We start from the raw sequence: 17,503 nt of genomic DNA, 5'->3' as shown, positions 1-17,503 counted from the left end.
TTTTTGAAGCCACGTTAAGTTTGGCTGTGCTGGAATTGTGGAGCAAATAAAGCCAGAAACCCAGAGAGGCTCACAATACATGGATGTTTTATGAAAAGGTCATGACCAAGACAAACAAAAGCAAGTGAGACACAGTCCACTGAGTATTTACATATTAACACCACTGCTGTTTACACCAAGCCAGGGTCGACCTGCAGCTGATTCATGCAGCACTTCACTCTGTGCACCTTCATGTGTGTGATGCAGAAATCAAACAAGGGAAGATATCACATATACAGAGTACAACCATTTATGATAATTACACTGTTGGAGTCTTTCTTAGAACGTAGGGCAATTTAGACCCAGTGAGGTCAACATCAGCATGTCAGCAACAAGACATGGACAGTGACATTATTGAGCCGCCATGTAGGCTGATACTTCTGTGAATATCACAAACACAACTCCCCTTGAATGGAACCTTTGGATTACATAAAAATGCATTTATCTTTAATAACCATAGAGCTATCAGAGCAACAGGGCTCAGGAAAACCAGGAACAACACAGCGATGAACGTTTCATCCCGCAATATAATCGAGTAATTATTACTTTATTTTTTTTAACTTTGCTCCATCAAATATTGGAGGGTTTTTAACACCAAACATGCAAATATTTGACACGATCCATGGAAGAACCAATCATGTTGTTGTTTGATTTGAAGCAAAAACGTGTTGTCCGTGACGTTCCCGGCGCCCGCACGCGCAAAACTGGTTCCGGGTTAAATATCGTCCCCCCTGAGTTACAGGGGGCGCCAGACCCACTGCTTATGTCGGACAGCGATCCCGGTGGCCGGAAATACTCTAAAGGTAAAAACGTGTTGACCGTGATTTTCACCGGCAAGTGTGCGGCGCGCGAATACCTTCTGATCTTTAAAAGGGGGGCGCAAAAGAAAAAGTTTGAGAACCACTGCATTAAGACCACTTGGAAATCTTCCGGAAGCATCAGGCAAAACATTATTGCAAGGGAGAGAGGAAGGTATGTAAGCATTGTTGGTCCAAACTGTCTATTTATAATGTCGGCCGGTAACAGATCCTGTTTAGGAAAAGCAAAACAGGAGAAGGAGGACATGAGAGATCAACCGTTGGGGGAATTCAACTTCCCTCCCTCATTTTATTTTCTTGCACGAATTCAATTTGTCTTGTGGAAATGGGATTTGCTCCGTTTGGACTCGGATGAGCATTTAGATTGACATTAAACCCACAAGGAGGCCATGGTTCCCTATGAATATGATTATGAAAATTCTAATACTGTTAGTTTTGCGCTTTGGATTGGTTTCCCCGGATTTGCATTGTGTCTTTTATAGATCTGAGATGTGAAGGGTGATATGTGTCATTTTTGTTGTTGTTGTGACACGCGAGTTCATTTATGGCACAAAGTAAGCAAGGATATGAATCCTTCAGAGTCATGCAGGAAGTCCTCAGAGCATGCGACGATGAAGGGTCTCCCACCCAGAGTCCGCAGGTGATGACCCCCCCCTCCCCAACTCCCCCATCAGGTGCTGTTCATTCCTGCGCCGTTGATCCAGGCAGCTCATTGGTCAGCGTGTGCCAGCGTTCCACTTTTGTGCCCTTGTTCTTCAGACAGTCTATCCAATGCTGCAGAGTGTCTCCCTGTGAGTGACACCCCAAGGACACGCCCCCTAGTCAGTGCAGACGGAAAGGACAGTTAATAACCTCCTAATGTGTCAAATTTGACAGGATTATCAGTTCACTTATTTATTACTTGGCCAATAGGTTCATTCAGCAGACACTGGACAACATGAACAACCCAGTGGAATCATGTTTCCTTCTTCAGAATGAAACTGTGGTCAGGTCCAGCATGTTCTAATTCAAAATAACTTGTAGGAAATTAACGGTTGTCCTACTTTCTAACACTTTAACACAAAATCTGACCCCTGTACAGTCTCAGTTATTGTTAAAGTTATTATACGCACAAACTATTTCTGAACAATGCGACATCGATTCAACTTACAGCTGAGTCCAACCAACATTACAGCCTTTGCTCAGTTCTTTATGTGAGACTTTTCACTCAAATGTTATGTCTGGAAAAAGCCCAAGTACACAAAAAGTTACTCAAGCAAGAGCAACAGCAATAAAATTAATTCCATCCGCCCACAGACAGGCGATTAAATTCCAGTGCGACCCTGGAAACGGCAGTGTTGCTCTTAGGTGAGATCAGATAATAGAGACCTTAAAATATCTACTGGTGTTGCAGCAGCAGCAGCGGTAAACCAGACAGGCGGCCCGAATCAGGGATGCCTCTCCTGGTCTCCGAGGGCAACACTAATCCACCACAGGTCACCGGCCGGGTCACATGAACTCCTGAGGGTTTTCAGTATTGACTCACCTATAAAGTCATTGGACTTTCCCAGGTCGTAGTCCCACACCGTCACCTCCAAGGTCTTGGTGGCTAATTCCGAGAAGGAGATCTCGTAGAAAAACTCCTAATGGAAAGACGGAATGCGAAGAGAGAAGGATGTCAATGGATTTCACCGTGGGCGTCCTGCAAAGCACTTGGTAATGAGGCACTGCAGACTCTAATTGCTGTCATTGAAAAGTGGAATCTTTGCATGCAGCATGGTGTCCCTGTGGACTACTTAGAACTTTTAAATGAGCGACAACCTGGTGTAGTTCCAGCTGGAATGTGCCGGGAGCTCCCACGGGCATGCACATGCAAACACACACACATGAACACGGACGTCTACCTCATTAAACTCCGGGTTGAGAGTCTTTTTTATCACTGCCGTTTTATGCTTGGATTTCTTCTGCACGTCTGGCTTTAGGTACCTGAGACAGAGGAATGTGACACGATTACAGAGCGGCTCATTATCATCGCTGTGTCACAGTGCAGCGCGGAGCAATAACAATGCTTTCCATTGGAAATCCGGTGAAATCTTGTTTAGACTCTCAGACATCCAGGTCATTGAAGATCCGACCCGGCAATATTTGTTTAAGGAGACTGAACTCTGCTGTTGTTTAGTCAGGAGGACATCATCAGTTCTTTCTCTCAGGACTCTTTGGTCATCAGAGTTACAGGAAGGGATGTTACGAGTGTCACATGACCTCTGTGAGGAGAAATACAAGGAAGAATCCAAATTGTGGAGAATAGGAGGAAGAAGAGCAGCGATGATCATGAGGGACGCGTGTGATGTTTTCCTTGTCATGTTCCCTTTATACTCCGGCGATGTCGCTCACATTCAGCCCAGGAAAAAAAGCTGTCACTGTTTACTTTCAGGTTCAGTCAATCAGCGAGACTTAACAAGCCGCGATGACTCACAATTAATTTCTTTAATTTGGGCACACCAGAGACGGAGGAGGCTCCTCTGAGATGTCGGTAAATTCTTAAGGATATTTTTAAGCCATCTGGAGGGAGCGCGGCAAATCTCTCGTCACTTTTCCACCCACCACCCACAGCTCCCGGAGCGTATGTTCCCACGCGCCTCACAGACACAACAGAGCATCAGGGAGAGAGAGAGCGCTCCTGCCAAAGGGCCCCGAGACACCAGCGCCCGCAATGTGTTTCACTGTGTGTGTGTGACGGTGGTTGGAATGTTCCCCCTGTTTGAAGCGCGAAGCATGATGTTTTCTTTAAATCCTACCATCCTCATCGCTCATCCTCCCCCCTCCCCTCCCTGCGTTGGAGCGGATCACCAGGACGCCTCCGGATCCATTCAATCTGAAGGCTGTCGATACATCGCACACCGTTATAATTATTTGTCCGGATGAGTAACGGCCTTCAGAGTGGGAGCTGCCCTCATCTGTCACCATCATGCGGTGCAGGGTTAACTCACACCGTCTATCGCTCATGAGCAGCGACAGCAGGGTGATGCATGAGGCCAATATGAGCGCGCCGCTGTGTCATCGCCAAACACACAGAGGGGATTGTGGGAGACTGGATGGGTCAGAGGGGAATATCTGTGAAATGAGGGTCAGGGGATGTCACTCCATCATTCTAAGCCGTGCGCTGGGTCCTCATCGGTAAATATTGTTTCCAATTACGAGTTTGTATTGAAAGCAAACCGTCACCTGTCTGTAAAATATAATTATAAAGCTTTTGAGAGTTTGGTTAAGATGAGAATAGGTGTCATTTTGTGTTGTGGTGGCTGAAATCTGAAATGGGTTGAGTGGGAATGAGTTCTGATGTTGTGTTTACGTTTTGACGTAGGGGTCGGAGTAGCCGTTGACGTCCATGGCGGCCAGGTGGGCGCAGCGTTTGACGCCCACGCAGAGGCCGCCGCGCGCCCGCTCCTTGGCCTCGCCCTTCAGGTCGCCCTCGCCGGCCGGGGGGAGGAACTGCAGGCAGAGCAGCAAGCGCCCTCTCTCCTCCAGGCTCCTCTGCTGCTCCGTCTCCCACTAAGGTACAGAGACAAAGAGAAAAGAAAAAAAAGGGTTTTGATGAAACGTGTATTGAAGTGGAGTTCAGTCGTTTCGTGGCCGACGCAGATTTCTGTCACAGCTCTGGCAGATCAAAGTTCTATACAGCAGCACAGCGGAGGCTAAAACATATCGAGCGCCTCTCGCTGAGCTGCGCTTCCACTCTCACCCACCGCTTATTAGTGAAGCAGACGCAGCAGGAGAACATATTGACTTTTGTTTGTGCACATCAACCACAGCTCAGACTAATAAACAAGTCAGGAACAGAAGTGTAATCAGGCCTGCGGCAAGGATCTTAGGCCTACACAAGGAACCGTACGGGTCGCAGTCTGAGACGGCAGAGCGTCTACAAACCCCGCACTGTAACCGCCGCGTTAGACAAACAGGCGCAGCAACAGATTAGATCCAAAGTGACAGATGAAAGAAGGCGAGGAAGCAGCAGCAGCAACAGTGGAGGGAGGGGGTGAAGGAATGGAGAGGAAGAGGATGTTCTGGCACGACTCTGACTCACCCTCATGGCCCACAGCACCGGGACATGTATGTTATTTATAGTCCAAGGCTATTTCAAGACTTTTCCTCACTCCAGATCTGCACATTCCCACCACAATACCTCCGGTTATCATCGGCATTTGAAAGCAGAATCGAGACGGCGACGTTCTGCCGCTTGCATGTAAAATAGACGCCAGCACACCTTCACACCTGCACCATTGTGTTTCCAGTAAACGTTCCTCCTCTCCTCTCTTGTGTATCGCTCCATCTCTCATTAAGTCTTATCAGGCAAAAGGTGAAGAAAGCCACAGTGTGATCAATACGCCGCACGCTGCTCCCTGCCTTCCCATCTCCTCCACAGATCGCTCCCTGCATCCTTCACTCTAGCTCCTTTCCTCTCCGTCTTTCCTCCTCCTTTCCTCCTCTCCTAGTTGCTCTCGGCTGCCAGCCACGCACCATCTGCTGTGAATTAGCACTCGGCTTTAAAATGTGCAATTAGTGAGGATAATTTGCACCAGGTAACAAAAAACAGCAAAGGCCTTCACACAGATCGATACCAAAGTGACCCGGGGGGGAGGGAGGGGGGGGGGACCACACACACACGCGCACACACACACACAGACTGACAAGTGGGAAGCGTTTAAACAGTGACAAACAGGGATGCAGTTGATTCCATTCTGATTTTAATCCAATCCAATGACAATGTTCCAAATTGGCAAGATTACACTCTTTTTAAAAATCTTCTGAAGTTATTCCGTTCCCGTTTTTATGTCCATGTTATAGAGATAATGCATTTTCAGCGGTCAGATTAATCGATTAATCTGACGGTCCATGCTGGCTGGTCTGGCGTTCCTTCATCTTCTATTTGCCGGGAACTCCAGCCGCTATTTTTGGTTGCCGTTTGTTTGTGGAACAATAAAACAATCTTGTGCTTTGTTAACACCGTGTCGGCCTCCTTCATACGTGCTGCGGTCCTTCCCAACTCGTCAGAAGCCCCGGCCGTAACATTGAGCTCCAAAATGAACCAACTGATCTCTTACTTATGTCTTAAAGCAGCTTAATTCAAATCCGTAACCTCCTCTCAGCACCTTTAACTGATGATACCAGAGACATCCCTGCTTGACATGACAGAACACAAGCCGCACCATCAACACAAACGTTACACATCAGGCAAAACCCAGGGAGGTTTGACCCACATCCAGAGAGTCATTTGCTCAGTTATGCACAGACTGAGCCATAATATGACGTATTTCAGGAGCTTGTTTGCAATGGACTGCTTTGTATTCACACAGCTGGGCTTATTCAACTGGTAAATGCAAACTGAATCCCAGCATGGTGACTAACAGGTTTTACTTCTCACACTTTCAGGGTAACGAGAGCGACGAAGACGCGAACTGACTGCGAGACAGATGACTCCCCAAAGACACAGAGGGAGACGATTTCCATCATTGCATCACTTTATGGGTAAGTTGACCGACAGCCAGTTTAGGTGGGCGGACAGATGGACGGGCGGTGGTGGACACACAACAGGGGGAGGGGAGGTGGGGTTGTTTGGTGTAGATATAGACAGACAGACAGAGATGAGGAAGGTGAGGAAGCTGGGTGACGTCACCTCTCTCAGGTAGCAGGAGATTCCTCTCAGCGCCGTGCTCATGGCGGTCGGTGACGGCAGCTGCAGGGGAGGAAAAAGGGGGAAGAAGAAGAAGAGATAAATAATACACATGGACCACAGGGGGAGCAGGAGAGATGAAGGGCGGCTGACTGATAGACTGAAAGGTGGTTGGACTTTGAAAATGGCAGCCTGACACTGCATCTGGCTCCTAGATGACAGGGAGCTGCTAGTGTTTGATCACCAAGTGGCCACTCGCCTCCTCCGAGGGGCCAATCTAATACCAGCAGCTCTCCGCCACTCGGAAAGAACAAAAACACAGCACGCTCCCTCCCCGGTCCACACACACACAAGCACACACACACAAGCACACACACAAGCACACACACACAAACACACACACAAACACACACACTCGCTGCCTGCCTTTTTTTTTTAATCAATTTGTTTCTCATCTCTGCACGCCCCCCCTCTCCTCTCCCTTTATTCTCCCTATTTCTCCCCCCTCCTCCCCCTCCTCCCCCCTCCCCCCTCCCATGTGTGACCTGACTGACATTTAACACAATAAAAATCTATTTGCAGGCTGCGTGAATAGATATCTGACATCACGCCGTCCCCCCTTGTGTTTACCCAATAATAATCACATTTCTGTGGCAGGAATGATCTTAATTAAAGGTTGAGTGCTGTGTGTGTGTGTGTGTGTGTGTGTGTGTGTGTGTGTGTGTGTGTGTGTGTGTGTGTGTCTGTGTGTGTGTGTGTGTGTGTGTGTGTGTGTGTGTGTGTGTGTATGTGTGTGTGATGTCCACTGGATAAACAGGCGATCGAAGGCAAATCCTTTTCTTTTCCGTTTTGTGACACTGCGTGCAGATGCGTTGAGTGACGTGTCATAAATATGGATGCTTTGTCGCCTCCTCTCCTCCCTCTTTCATATTTCCAGACGCATGCTTCACCACTTCATAGGCAGAGCCACACACACACACACACACATAATATATTGAATGTTCTACCATCCAGCCCGTCCACATTTTCTCAAAGGACCCTCGTTTATCTCCCTCACACTCGCCTCTCCCCTCTTCCCCCTCCCTCCTCTATCAATCTGTCTGCCCCTCACAAGTTCTGTCTGCCTGTCTGTCTGTCGCCTGCACTCACAGGAGGTGGGTGCTCCAGACAGATGTTGAAGTGTTTGGTCTGGTCAGGCTTCACGCGGCGCAGGGCCACACGTGACTCCCCAATGAACTCATTATGTGTCAGCTTGTCCTCGTCGCACACGGACACCCTGCGAGTGAGAGACAGAGAGACAGAGAGAGAGACAGAGAGAGAGAGAGAGAGAGACGGGGAGAGAGAGAGGGATGAGGAGAAACACATGAATAAATAGAAGACAAGCTGATTTATGAGGCGGAGACATAATGACACAGACGAGCAAAGGCAATCGGTTAAATGAGGACAGAGAATTTAAAGCAAAGGGATGAGGTGTGTGTTTGTGTGTGTGTTTGTGTGTGTGTGTGTGTGTGTGTGTGTGTGTGTGCGCGTGTGTGTGTGTGTGAGAGACAGTCAACCACATTATTAAGACTGATTTACTCATTACCAATGCTGAGGCAACGTTGTAATGAAGGGGGTAATGCTGTTCAAACAAAACCTGCCCGGAATTAAAAAGCACACACACATACACACACACACACAGCTTCCCCCGAGACAGAAATCACACAGAATAGGGCGTGATTACCTATTTTATGAGCGTGAAAGTGACTGGCGAAGTTTATCCCCAGACCATAATGTCACCCGGAATGCATTTAAGTGTAGGTGGGAAAAGGAGAAGAAGAGGAGTGAAGAAGAGGAGTAGGGCTATGTGCCAGACGGGAGGGAGGGAGTGTGGGGGGAGATAAAAACGGAGAAATGTATTTAAATCCCACGTGTGTGTGTGTGTGTGTGTGTGTGTGTGTGTGTGTGTGTGTGTGTGTGTGTGTGTGTGTGTGTGTGTGTGTGTGTGTGTGTGTGTGTGTGTGTGTGTGTGTGTGTGTGTGTGTGTGTGTGTGAATGTGTGTGTGTGTGTGTGTGTGTGTGTGTGTGTGTGTGTGTGTGTGTGTGTGTGTGTGTGTGTGTGGGGTCATTTATTCATGGGAATGTGGCTGTCTGGGCATAAGTGAGGACCCACGGAAAATTCAACAAAAATGATTTTATGTAAATGTAAAAGGAAGAAATGTAAGAAAGGAAGCAACCTAGCCCACTTGTCCACTCGTCCACTGTTTGCTAAATTTACACCCAGAGGTATGCGAGACGCTCCAGTCACCTGCCTGTCTCCAGCTCCTTGCAATAAAACTCCTCATTATGACAGAGATGTGTGTAAGATGTGTGTAAGGTGTCTGCCTGAGGGCGGGACAGCAGAGACGTGTTATGACATCGCCAGCAGCTTGTCTTATTTTAAAACTCTAAATTAGACACCGACCTGCCAGGATGGAACAGGAAACGTAAAGGAAACGAGGCGCTAATTGTATGATGAAGAGGAGGAGAGATGGGAGGAAGATAAAAAAAGAGGGAGGGGGGGGTCGTTAAAGGGAGTGAAGTGGGTGATGAGTGATGAGGAGTCAAGTGAGGAAGAGCAGGAGGAGGAGGAAATGACGATGTGAGGAAGGGTTTGGCTCGTCAGAGAAGGGGCGATGACCCGAATCTACATATTGAACAAGGGACGTCTCGTGGCGTGTGAGTGGAGATGTTGGGGGCCCGATATTGTATGCAGGTCACGTGTGGCGTGTCTGAAGCTGCTTCCTGCGTGGCGATGCGTCACTGATACCAGAAAGCATCTTTGAATACCTAATGGAGGCGGTGGGAGCTGCGGTTTCCACACTAATTGGCCGAGGAGACGAGGAGACGAGGAGTCGAGGAGTAGAGGTTGTTTGGACATGTGGCACATTTCTCTGGAGGCCGTTTATCAGGGAGGAAACCTGGACGTGCCGGCCTGTCGCTCTCTGTTTGTCCCTCACGCCCGTCTGGACGATTGAAAAGCTAAAACAACAAATATTTTCCCATCGTTTGAGCAGAATACACAGACGCTCCCTGAATGTTGCCTCGGGATATTACAGCTAATCACAAAGAAGAGGTGTCAGGAGGAAAAGCCAAGAAGAAGAAGAAGAAGAACATGCCAGTGGAATGCAGCTTCTTCCTCACCCATCCTAGGTCATCGGGTCATTTTGAACCAACAAACGACAACAAATCCCCACCAAAAACACACACCAGTACCCCCAGAAACAGCTGCTATTTTATACTGCGTTAAAGCACTTTATGGCCGCTCCCTAATATGAGTACGAGGCAATTTATTCCATCGGAGTCATTTATGTGAGTGTAAACAGGAAGTCTCCCTCAGTCCCTGCAGAGAGAGCGCTGCACATCAGCAGTGATAATGCATTTTTAAATAATGCCATTCTCTCTCTCTCTCTTTCTCTCTCCTGATTGTGAAACGCTTCCGTCGAATGAACACACAGACTCGGAGGCCAGCGCCCCGGCCGGCTTTTCTAATTTCCCCCGAGAGATCGATTGGGAACGACCAATCGATGCTGGCGACGTTTAGATCCGACACCTTTGCTTCCCCGCCGCCGCAAAGTTTTAGTCACAGGCGGATGCGATTCCCCCTTGGTCGCCCCCTGCAGAGGAGGTCAAAACACCCCAGGGTGCTGCTGGGAGTCTAACTTCAATCTGACACTGCAGCTCGGAGGGATGGGAAAGGGGAAAGGAGGAGACGTGGAGACGGGAATGTATCAAAGTGAAATGCAGCAGGAGCTCAAAGGATCAGTGGAGATAGAAAAGTGAGAGAGCACAGAGTGAGAAGAAGCAGCAAAGGAAAACAGAGGGATTGATGGGACGAGAAGGGCCTTTGGATGGAGAACAGAGGCTGTGATTGAAATGGATGATAATGAAATCCTTTTCTGTAAGGAGGCGTGAGAGAAAGGAAAGGAACGGCAGACAGGAAGTGAGACAGGCGCTCTTACAAACACTTACCGGAGGGTTTTGCGGTACATGTCCTCCTCCGTGATGCCACAATAGGTGAGCGTCTCGTTCCACACCGGGTGCAAGGTGTTGCGAACCGTCTTGGTTTTCAGTTTATTGGCCTGCAAATCACAGCGGAGACGAACAAATGGGAGACAGTCGGGAAGCGTCAAAGTTTCAGACGGAGAAACTTCTGACGGATAAAGTGTCTGCGGGCGTGCGTTTGATTTCCATTTGCCAGCACAGCCACAGTCACATCATTGATGAGCGTGCACTCTAAAGTCCTGGCTGAAGGCTCTTTACCAGCCGCAGGGAAGCAAAGCTACATTCTAGCAATGAAATCCAACCTTGCAGGCTCCGGGCAGCAGATGCAGCTTGACGTACGGATCGGCCAGACCGTTGAAATCCATCGGCTTCAGGCCCTTTGACAGACAGACAGACACAGAGAAAGAGAGAGAGAGAGGCGATGAAGCAAACAACGGCGGTGATGAATTGTTAAAGCACTTTGGGGCATTTTAATGTGAAGAGAAGCTTCAAGAGCATACAATCATTAATGAGCCACCTGCCTGTCTGGTTGATGACTACGGAAAGGAAACCAAGGATGGCAGCTAAACAGGAGAATAACACACTAATAAGACGATGGGACGGCTTTCGATCTGCCTGAAACGAAAAAGCTTTTTACCTGAATTGTGGAGCTGTGGGTTTATTGTCTGTCAAGAAGTACTTTCAGACGAAGTTAGTAAGCAAAAGCACTAAAAGCAGAGTCAATTCATTTAATGTTTACAAGCCGACTCACACCAGTATCACTGAATGCTTCAACCTTCAGGCCCGCCCCTGGTGTCGCTCTGAGCCATTGCCTCACCGGGCTTTTATTTTTAAATAAAGCAGTCCCTCCAGGTGACAATCCAGTGTTTCATTCCATCAGGTGGAGTCCCAAAGTTAGTATTGACCACATGTAGCTGCTTGTGGATGGATGAGGTGTGACGGGGTTGTGTTTACCTTTGCTCTCAGCACAGTGCAGTGTAAGGAACTGCTCGCTCTCTCGAACAGCAGATCAAACTCCAACGTTCCCAAAGAGGCTGGAAGGCAGAGTTGACAAAGAGTGTGAATAGGATTAGCAGTTAATAAAGACGCCAGCTTGTTTAATTGCTTTAGTCCTGATGGCTTCATTTGCTGTAATAGATGGAGGATGATGATGATGAAGGCTGTCTGATGGCACAAACCCAAGTCTTCTACTCTGTTTTTATTTAAATATGACTGGACGCAGGAATCGTTACAGTGAGCATAAAGGGCCATCAAGGGCGCCAGTTTAAAAGCCTTTGATGTAGAAGGTGAAAGGTTAATTGCCGTGGGGGGGGGGGGGGCGGATGAAGAAACTTGCAAACGCACCCGGTGTGAAATCGACGCAACAAAATGTACACCTTTCCCTTTTAGGCTCTGTAACAATGCAATACTTCATAAAGTTTGAGTGCGAATCAATCATTTCTTTACTCTTTATAGCCACGGTTCAGATCCATTAATCTGCGGTTGCCAGGTTGTTGAAACACCCTTCAGAAAGGATTATTGATTTCTCATTCCCACTCAAATCTGCAGTTTTTGTTTGTAATCCACTAATATAACCGACCTCACATTCACCCGTTCATACACTGAGACCGCAGTAAGGGGTTTGAATGTCTTGCTCAACGGCACTTCAACAAGCTTGTGGCATCGAACCTGGAACCTTCCAATCCCTAGACTGTGTTCCTATTACAGTATCCAATCGAATTCTCGTATTGGTGAATTATTTATTAACAACAAAGCCATTAGCTGTGATTATAAACATCTTTCTCAGGTTGTCTTGTTGTTAAGTGGCACCAGGATCCATCAGAGAGCAGAGTTTGTTGTTTTTGCGCCGCACTCGCAGCTTTTAGTGAGAACAGGCCATTACTTTGCGCTGGCTCCATCTGCCGTCAAGTGACTCACTGTTATCGTCACTGTCACAGCTGTCGATCTCGATGGAGGTGTCCATGCTGCTCATGGCCGACAGCGAGCCCCCCCCGGCCCCCGCCCCCGCCAAGAGGGGTGACAACAGGCCGCTCTGGATCCCTCCTGCAACGGCCCCTCCGGTTTGGCCGGCAGCGCTGGGGGTGAGGGTGGTGGGGGCTCCCGCCACATTGGGAGAGAGCTCAGAGACGGAGGAAGTGGGCGAGAGGCGAGGGAAGTAGGCGGAGATCTGGCGGATGGGGCGGATGGGACCGGGACATACGTCGATGGCCATGTGCTCCTGGATGGAGATGGCCAGGCGCTTTCCCTTTCGCACAGTCATGAGGCTGCAGAGGGAAGAAGCAAACACAGATCCACGTTTATCTCCATTTCTCTTTTGGCCTATAATAACAGCCAGAATGAATCAAAACACGATGATGAAGATCTTATTTCCGACTATTTCAAGTTTCCCGTTTGTGGTATAGTCAAGAAATTGGCGCGGTGATGAGGGCTTTTATCTCAAGCTGCTCTCACACTGACAGCTCCTTCAGCGTAATTAGAACTCTTTAAAACCACAAATTACTCGGACAAGACAAATACTGTGCAAAGATGTGCGAAAATTAGCATTTCAATTGAGTACATCAGAATAACCTCGTCGCCATCAGAGAGGATAATTACTTTCTCCGGACAATGGTGTGAATCCTAATCATCCTCGGCGACGTTAGCGGCTGAGGCGTGTTATCTTAAAACGTTCTTGACAATTTCTCCCGTGCACAGATAAGCTCTCGCTCTCCCACTCCTCTGACGGAGAGAGGAAGAGGAAGAAGCGGGAGTGTTTGGCCGCTTATATAAGCGGGGTGCCAGCAGAACGTGGAGTTGACCACCAGGCTGATGTGTCTGCGCTCGCCTCCCAAAATAACCGGATCGGGGGCGGATCGCACACACAATCGCGTCTCAGGCTTTGGTTTTGTAAAGACGGCAGGGCCTCGGGATTATGGGCCGGCCTCCAAACCGCACAAACACAACACATTTGTTGAAGGTTTGGAAGGTTTAAATGGAAGCGTATAAGACTTTACATCATCCTGTTGTCGTATATATATACTCCACTCCCCCCCCCCCCCCCCCCCCCTCAGTTTGGCACTTAAATTCATCTCACACAGTCGAGACAAAGTCAATACGAGCAATGATGCCCCAGCAGAAAGAGTCCCGACCCCCCGACTGTTGTCTTTGAACAGAATTATGGCGAGTGAAGGTCGTTTGTCACGTCGGGTTCGATCTCTCTGCTGTGAGCGAACCTGTGGGCGATGGACTCTGCCATCTCTCCCCCCCTCCTTGGCTACAGATTAAACAACTTCATTAAACGGGCTGAGCCGCGCCGGTGCCGGAGACCTCTCCTCTCTCCTCTCTCCTCTCCTCTCCTCTCCTCTCCTCTCCTCTCTTGTCTCTCTCCTCTGGATCGTAAAAACCTTTTTTTGCCTTTAACCACCAGCTGCCATTTTGGTGCCAATTATTCACTGGAGCCTTTAAATAAGCTGCTCTGTGCTGATAAGTGCTCAATTACAACCGACGTACCGCTGTGACGTCTAATGCACTCCTGCAAGTGTGTAATGTTTCGCCCCGCTGTTGAAAGTGTGTGTGTTTGTGGGGCGTTGCTGATTGAACTCTGTGGGAATTTCAGATCGAATCATCTTTCAGTATCATCAAGTCCAACACGACAACAGTAACTATGGCCTCAGACGTTAAAGAGTAGTGATTACATCTGACAAGGTGTTGACAAAAGCAGATTTGTGTAGACTGTGTGTGTGTGTGTGTGTGTGTGTGTGTGTGTGTGTGTGTGTGTGTGTGTGTGTGTGTGTCGCTGTGTGTGTCGCTGTGTGTGTCGGTGTAAAGAGCCCTCGGGTGCTAAAAATCCTCGGATTTGTGCTGTGATTCTCATCGAAGCCAAAATCCAGGCTGCCATTTAAGGAAGGAGACAAATCTTCATATTTGGCAGCTTAGAAGAGGAGAGGAAGCAAAAACAGACAAATTAAACTCCCACAGACAGCGATGAAGATTAATGAGTCATATGAATCTATCAACCTATCAAATGTCATATACACACACACACACACACACACACACACACACACACACACACACACACACACACACACACACACACACACACAGTATCCGAGTTTACACAACTGTCATACATATTGTACACACACCTACAGGCATATATGCAAACATATACAAACATAATTCCATCACTTCATTAAATCAACTGCACACACACACATTCACAGACGGACAGACACACACACACACACACACACACACACACACACACACACACACACACACACACACACACACACACATCAGGACTCAATCTGCAGCTGTTGTTGGCTCCTGGGAGGGCCGTTGTTGATATAATAAGCCTAGTCAGTCGCCCTGCAGTCCTGGCAGATCTGGCGGTGAAGCCGGAGCAGCCTGAGCACCAGCAGCACACACGCAGCACACACGTGGATGGGGGGGTGGGGTGGGGTTTGTGGTTTGCTCGCCGGCTCGGTGGCAACAGAAGCCACGCTGGAGGCTTGCGATTGATCGATCCCGAGCCTCCAGCTGGAGTCTTGCTCTTTTACTGGCTTTCATCATTATCTCATTACTGGGGAGTAGTGTAGCAATGCAGCGACCTGTGTGTGTGCGTGCGTGTGTGTGTGCGCGTGTGTGTGTGTGTGTGTGTGTGTGTGTGTGTGTGTGTGTGTGTGTGTGTGTGTGTGTGTGTGTGTGTGTGTGTGTGTGTGTGTGTGTGTGTGTGTGTGTGTGTGTGTGTCAGTGCCTCATCCAGGGCAGAAACAGAGTCTTCAGTGGGTCACTTGTTTACATACATGACTCCGCCCCTACAGCCACAAACACATGGCCAAGCTGATTTACATAATTCATATAAGGCCAAGTTAAAGGCTGGACTTGTACCCCACCTCTGCTCGGCCCCCGGGGCTGCAAATTACGCAACTACATATGTCACTGCACTTGAGTGTGTGTGTGTATTTCTAAGGTTACAGAAGTTCAACATCTTGCGGTCAGGAGCAGAGGAAGAAGAAGAAGAAGAAACAGAGCTGACAGACGCACGGGGGGTTTGTTTGAGCTCGGTGCTTCACTGTGTGCGTCCTCCTCTTATAGCTCCTTCACTTTAGATCATATCACAGGCACGCTCTCTCTCTCTCTCTCTCTCTGTCTCTCACTCTCTCACTCACCCCCCCAACCCTCCTCTACCTTTTAATCCTCATCCCCCCCTCTTCAAAACGCTGCCACTGCTATTCTTCTACCTCTGCTGTTCTGTCTCATTATCCTCCCGTCAGCTATCAGTCTGTCTGTACGCAGCTCTCTCTCTCTCTCTCTCTCTCTCTCTCTCTCTCTCTCTCTCTCTGATTCTTCTTCTCATTCTCTTCTTTTTGCCGTCCTACATACAATGGGCCCCTGCGGCTGGCTCTCCATTCACCTTTAAATAAGAAGCGGCTGGCTGACGAGGCAGATGGCGTAGTACAGTGTTGCACGCTCTAGCTACTCATTAGAGCTCGACAGTCACAGGCACATCACTTACAACCGGCCGCCGTGACAGCGAGTCGGTGCCAGTTAAGTTATTTTCAGATGACCAGGGGAGGAGTGAGTGTGTGTGTGAGCGAGTGTGTGTGCGCGTGTTTAGGAAGAATGAAAGTGCAGGTACAAAGATTCCATGACCACATGTTGCACTCAGTTAGTTTGTATTCTCTTACAGTCAGAAAACTAAATTCTACATAACAATGCAAGGTGGGAGAGAGAGGAGAGAGAGAACACTTTAAAAGGAAGAGAGAGAGAGAGGGAGAGTGGGAGGGTGCGTGCATGCAGACAGACGAGGACAGAGATGAAGAGGGACATTCAGATCGTCCGACGTTTGCAGCGTACGAGAAGGAAAAACGTGTCCAACTTACCCCACAGTGATGGAGCGAGTGTGAAACTCCTCATAAAAAAGAGGGGGAATCCAGTGTGAGGAGGGAGAGGATACTAACAGGTGGCGAAGACAGGAGAGGAGTGGAGAGAAGAGAGAGAGAGGGGGGAGGGATGGAGAGAAACAGAGAGCGATAGACAGAGAGAGAGAGAGAGAGAGGGAGAGAGCACGACCATTAAGCATTAAATGCACCAATAGTTCCCATTGGTATGAGAATGAGGAGCGGAGAGAGAGAGAAGAGCAACATGCTGGAGGAGGAGGAGGAGGAGGAAGCAGGGACGGAAAAGGAGAGAGAGAGCGAGAGAGAGAGCGAGAGAGAAAGAGAAAGAGAGAGAGAGCAACGGGGAGTTATTCCTTGACAGTCTGTTGCACATGTGACTGTGTTTCGCATCACCTCCTCCTGCTCTCCCCCCTACTCACACACACACACACACACACACACACACACACACACACACACACACACATCTTGTGAAATGCAGGCTTTGTGTTGATTTCTAGGGAGAGAGAGAGGAGAAAAAAAAATATTACACCTAATTATGGCTTTCTTTTGTGTCTAGGTTAGTGCCAAAGTGATGCAGCCTGGGTAAGTCTGTCGTCTTCCACACACACACACACACACACACACACACACACACACACACACACACACACACACACACACACACACACACACACACACACACACTGGCATCAGTCTCACACTCCCTCTCTATAATTAAGCTAATGGTCCTTGAGTCAGTGATGGACACTGGGGGGAACATGCTATTTCCTCCTCACGTCTCTCTTTGTTGGGGGTGGGGGGGTCTCTTCATGTCTGATGCTGTCCGCTGCATTCACAGGCACAGAAACTCTCAGATTTATGTAAAAGAAGAAGAGCTGAGGAGCTTGTCACACAACTCCACACACACTGCTCTGTTATCCTTTTGTTCACTCTTCTTGTCTGTCTTCGGGTCTTTCTTATCTCATGGCAACCCCTCCTCCATGGCAACACACACACACACACACACACACACACACACACACACACCACACAGGCACATTGCTGGTCCATTAAATTGATACCAAAGACATGCATGACTGCAT

General features: G+C 48.5%; 1 protein-coding gene across 1 annotated transcript; it reads right to left on the bottom strand.

Moving 5' to 3' along the window:
* Window positions 1-1,538: 1,538 nt before the first annotated feature.
* LOC143002214 (double C2-like domain-containing protein alpha) lies at window positions 1,539-16,434 on the bottom strand. The gene is made up of 11 exons (XM_076152206.1): window positions 16,406-16,434; window positions 12,448-12,794; window positions 11,485-11,564; window positions 10,833-10,907; window positions 10,498-10,607; window positions 7,657-7,783; window positions 6,511-6,570; window positions 4,189-4,388; window positions 2,741-2,822; window positions 2,383-2,479; window positions 1,539-1,675 (listed from the first exon to the last, which is right to left on the bottom strand). The coding sequence occupies exons 1-11, from the start codon at window positions 16,432-16,434 to the stop codon at window positions 1,539-1,541; spliced, it is 1,344 nt and encodes a 447-aa protein (XP_076008321.1).
* Between the last annotated feature and the right edge of the window lie 1,069 nt (window positions 16,435-17,503).

The sequence above is a fragment of the Genypterus blacodes genome, unplaced genomic scaffold (assembly GCF_046128005.1).
Source record: "Genypterus blacodes isolate CSIRO-AG114 ecotype Tasmania unplaced genomic scaffold, CSIRO-AGI_Gbla_v1 ptg000055l_1, whole genome shotgun sequence".
Classification (NCBI taxonomy): domain Eukaryota; kingdom Metazoa; phylum Chordata; class Actinopteri; order Ophidiiformes; family Ophidiidae; genus Genypterus; species Genypterus blacodes.
This window is presented reverse-complemented; position numbering and strand designations above follow the sequence as displayed.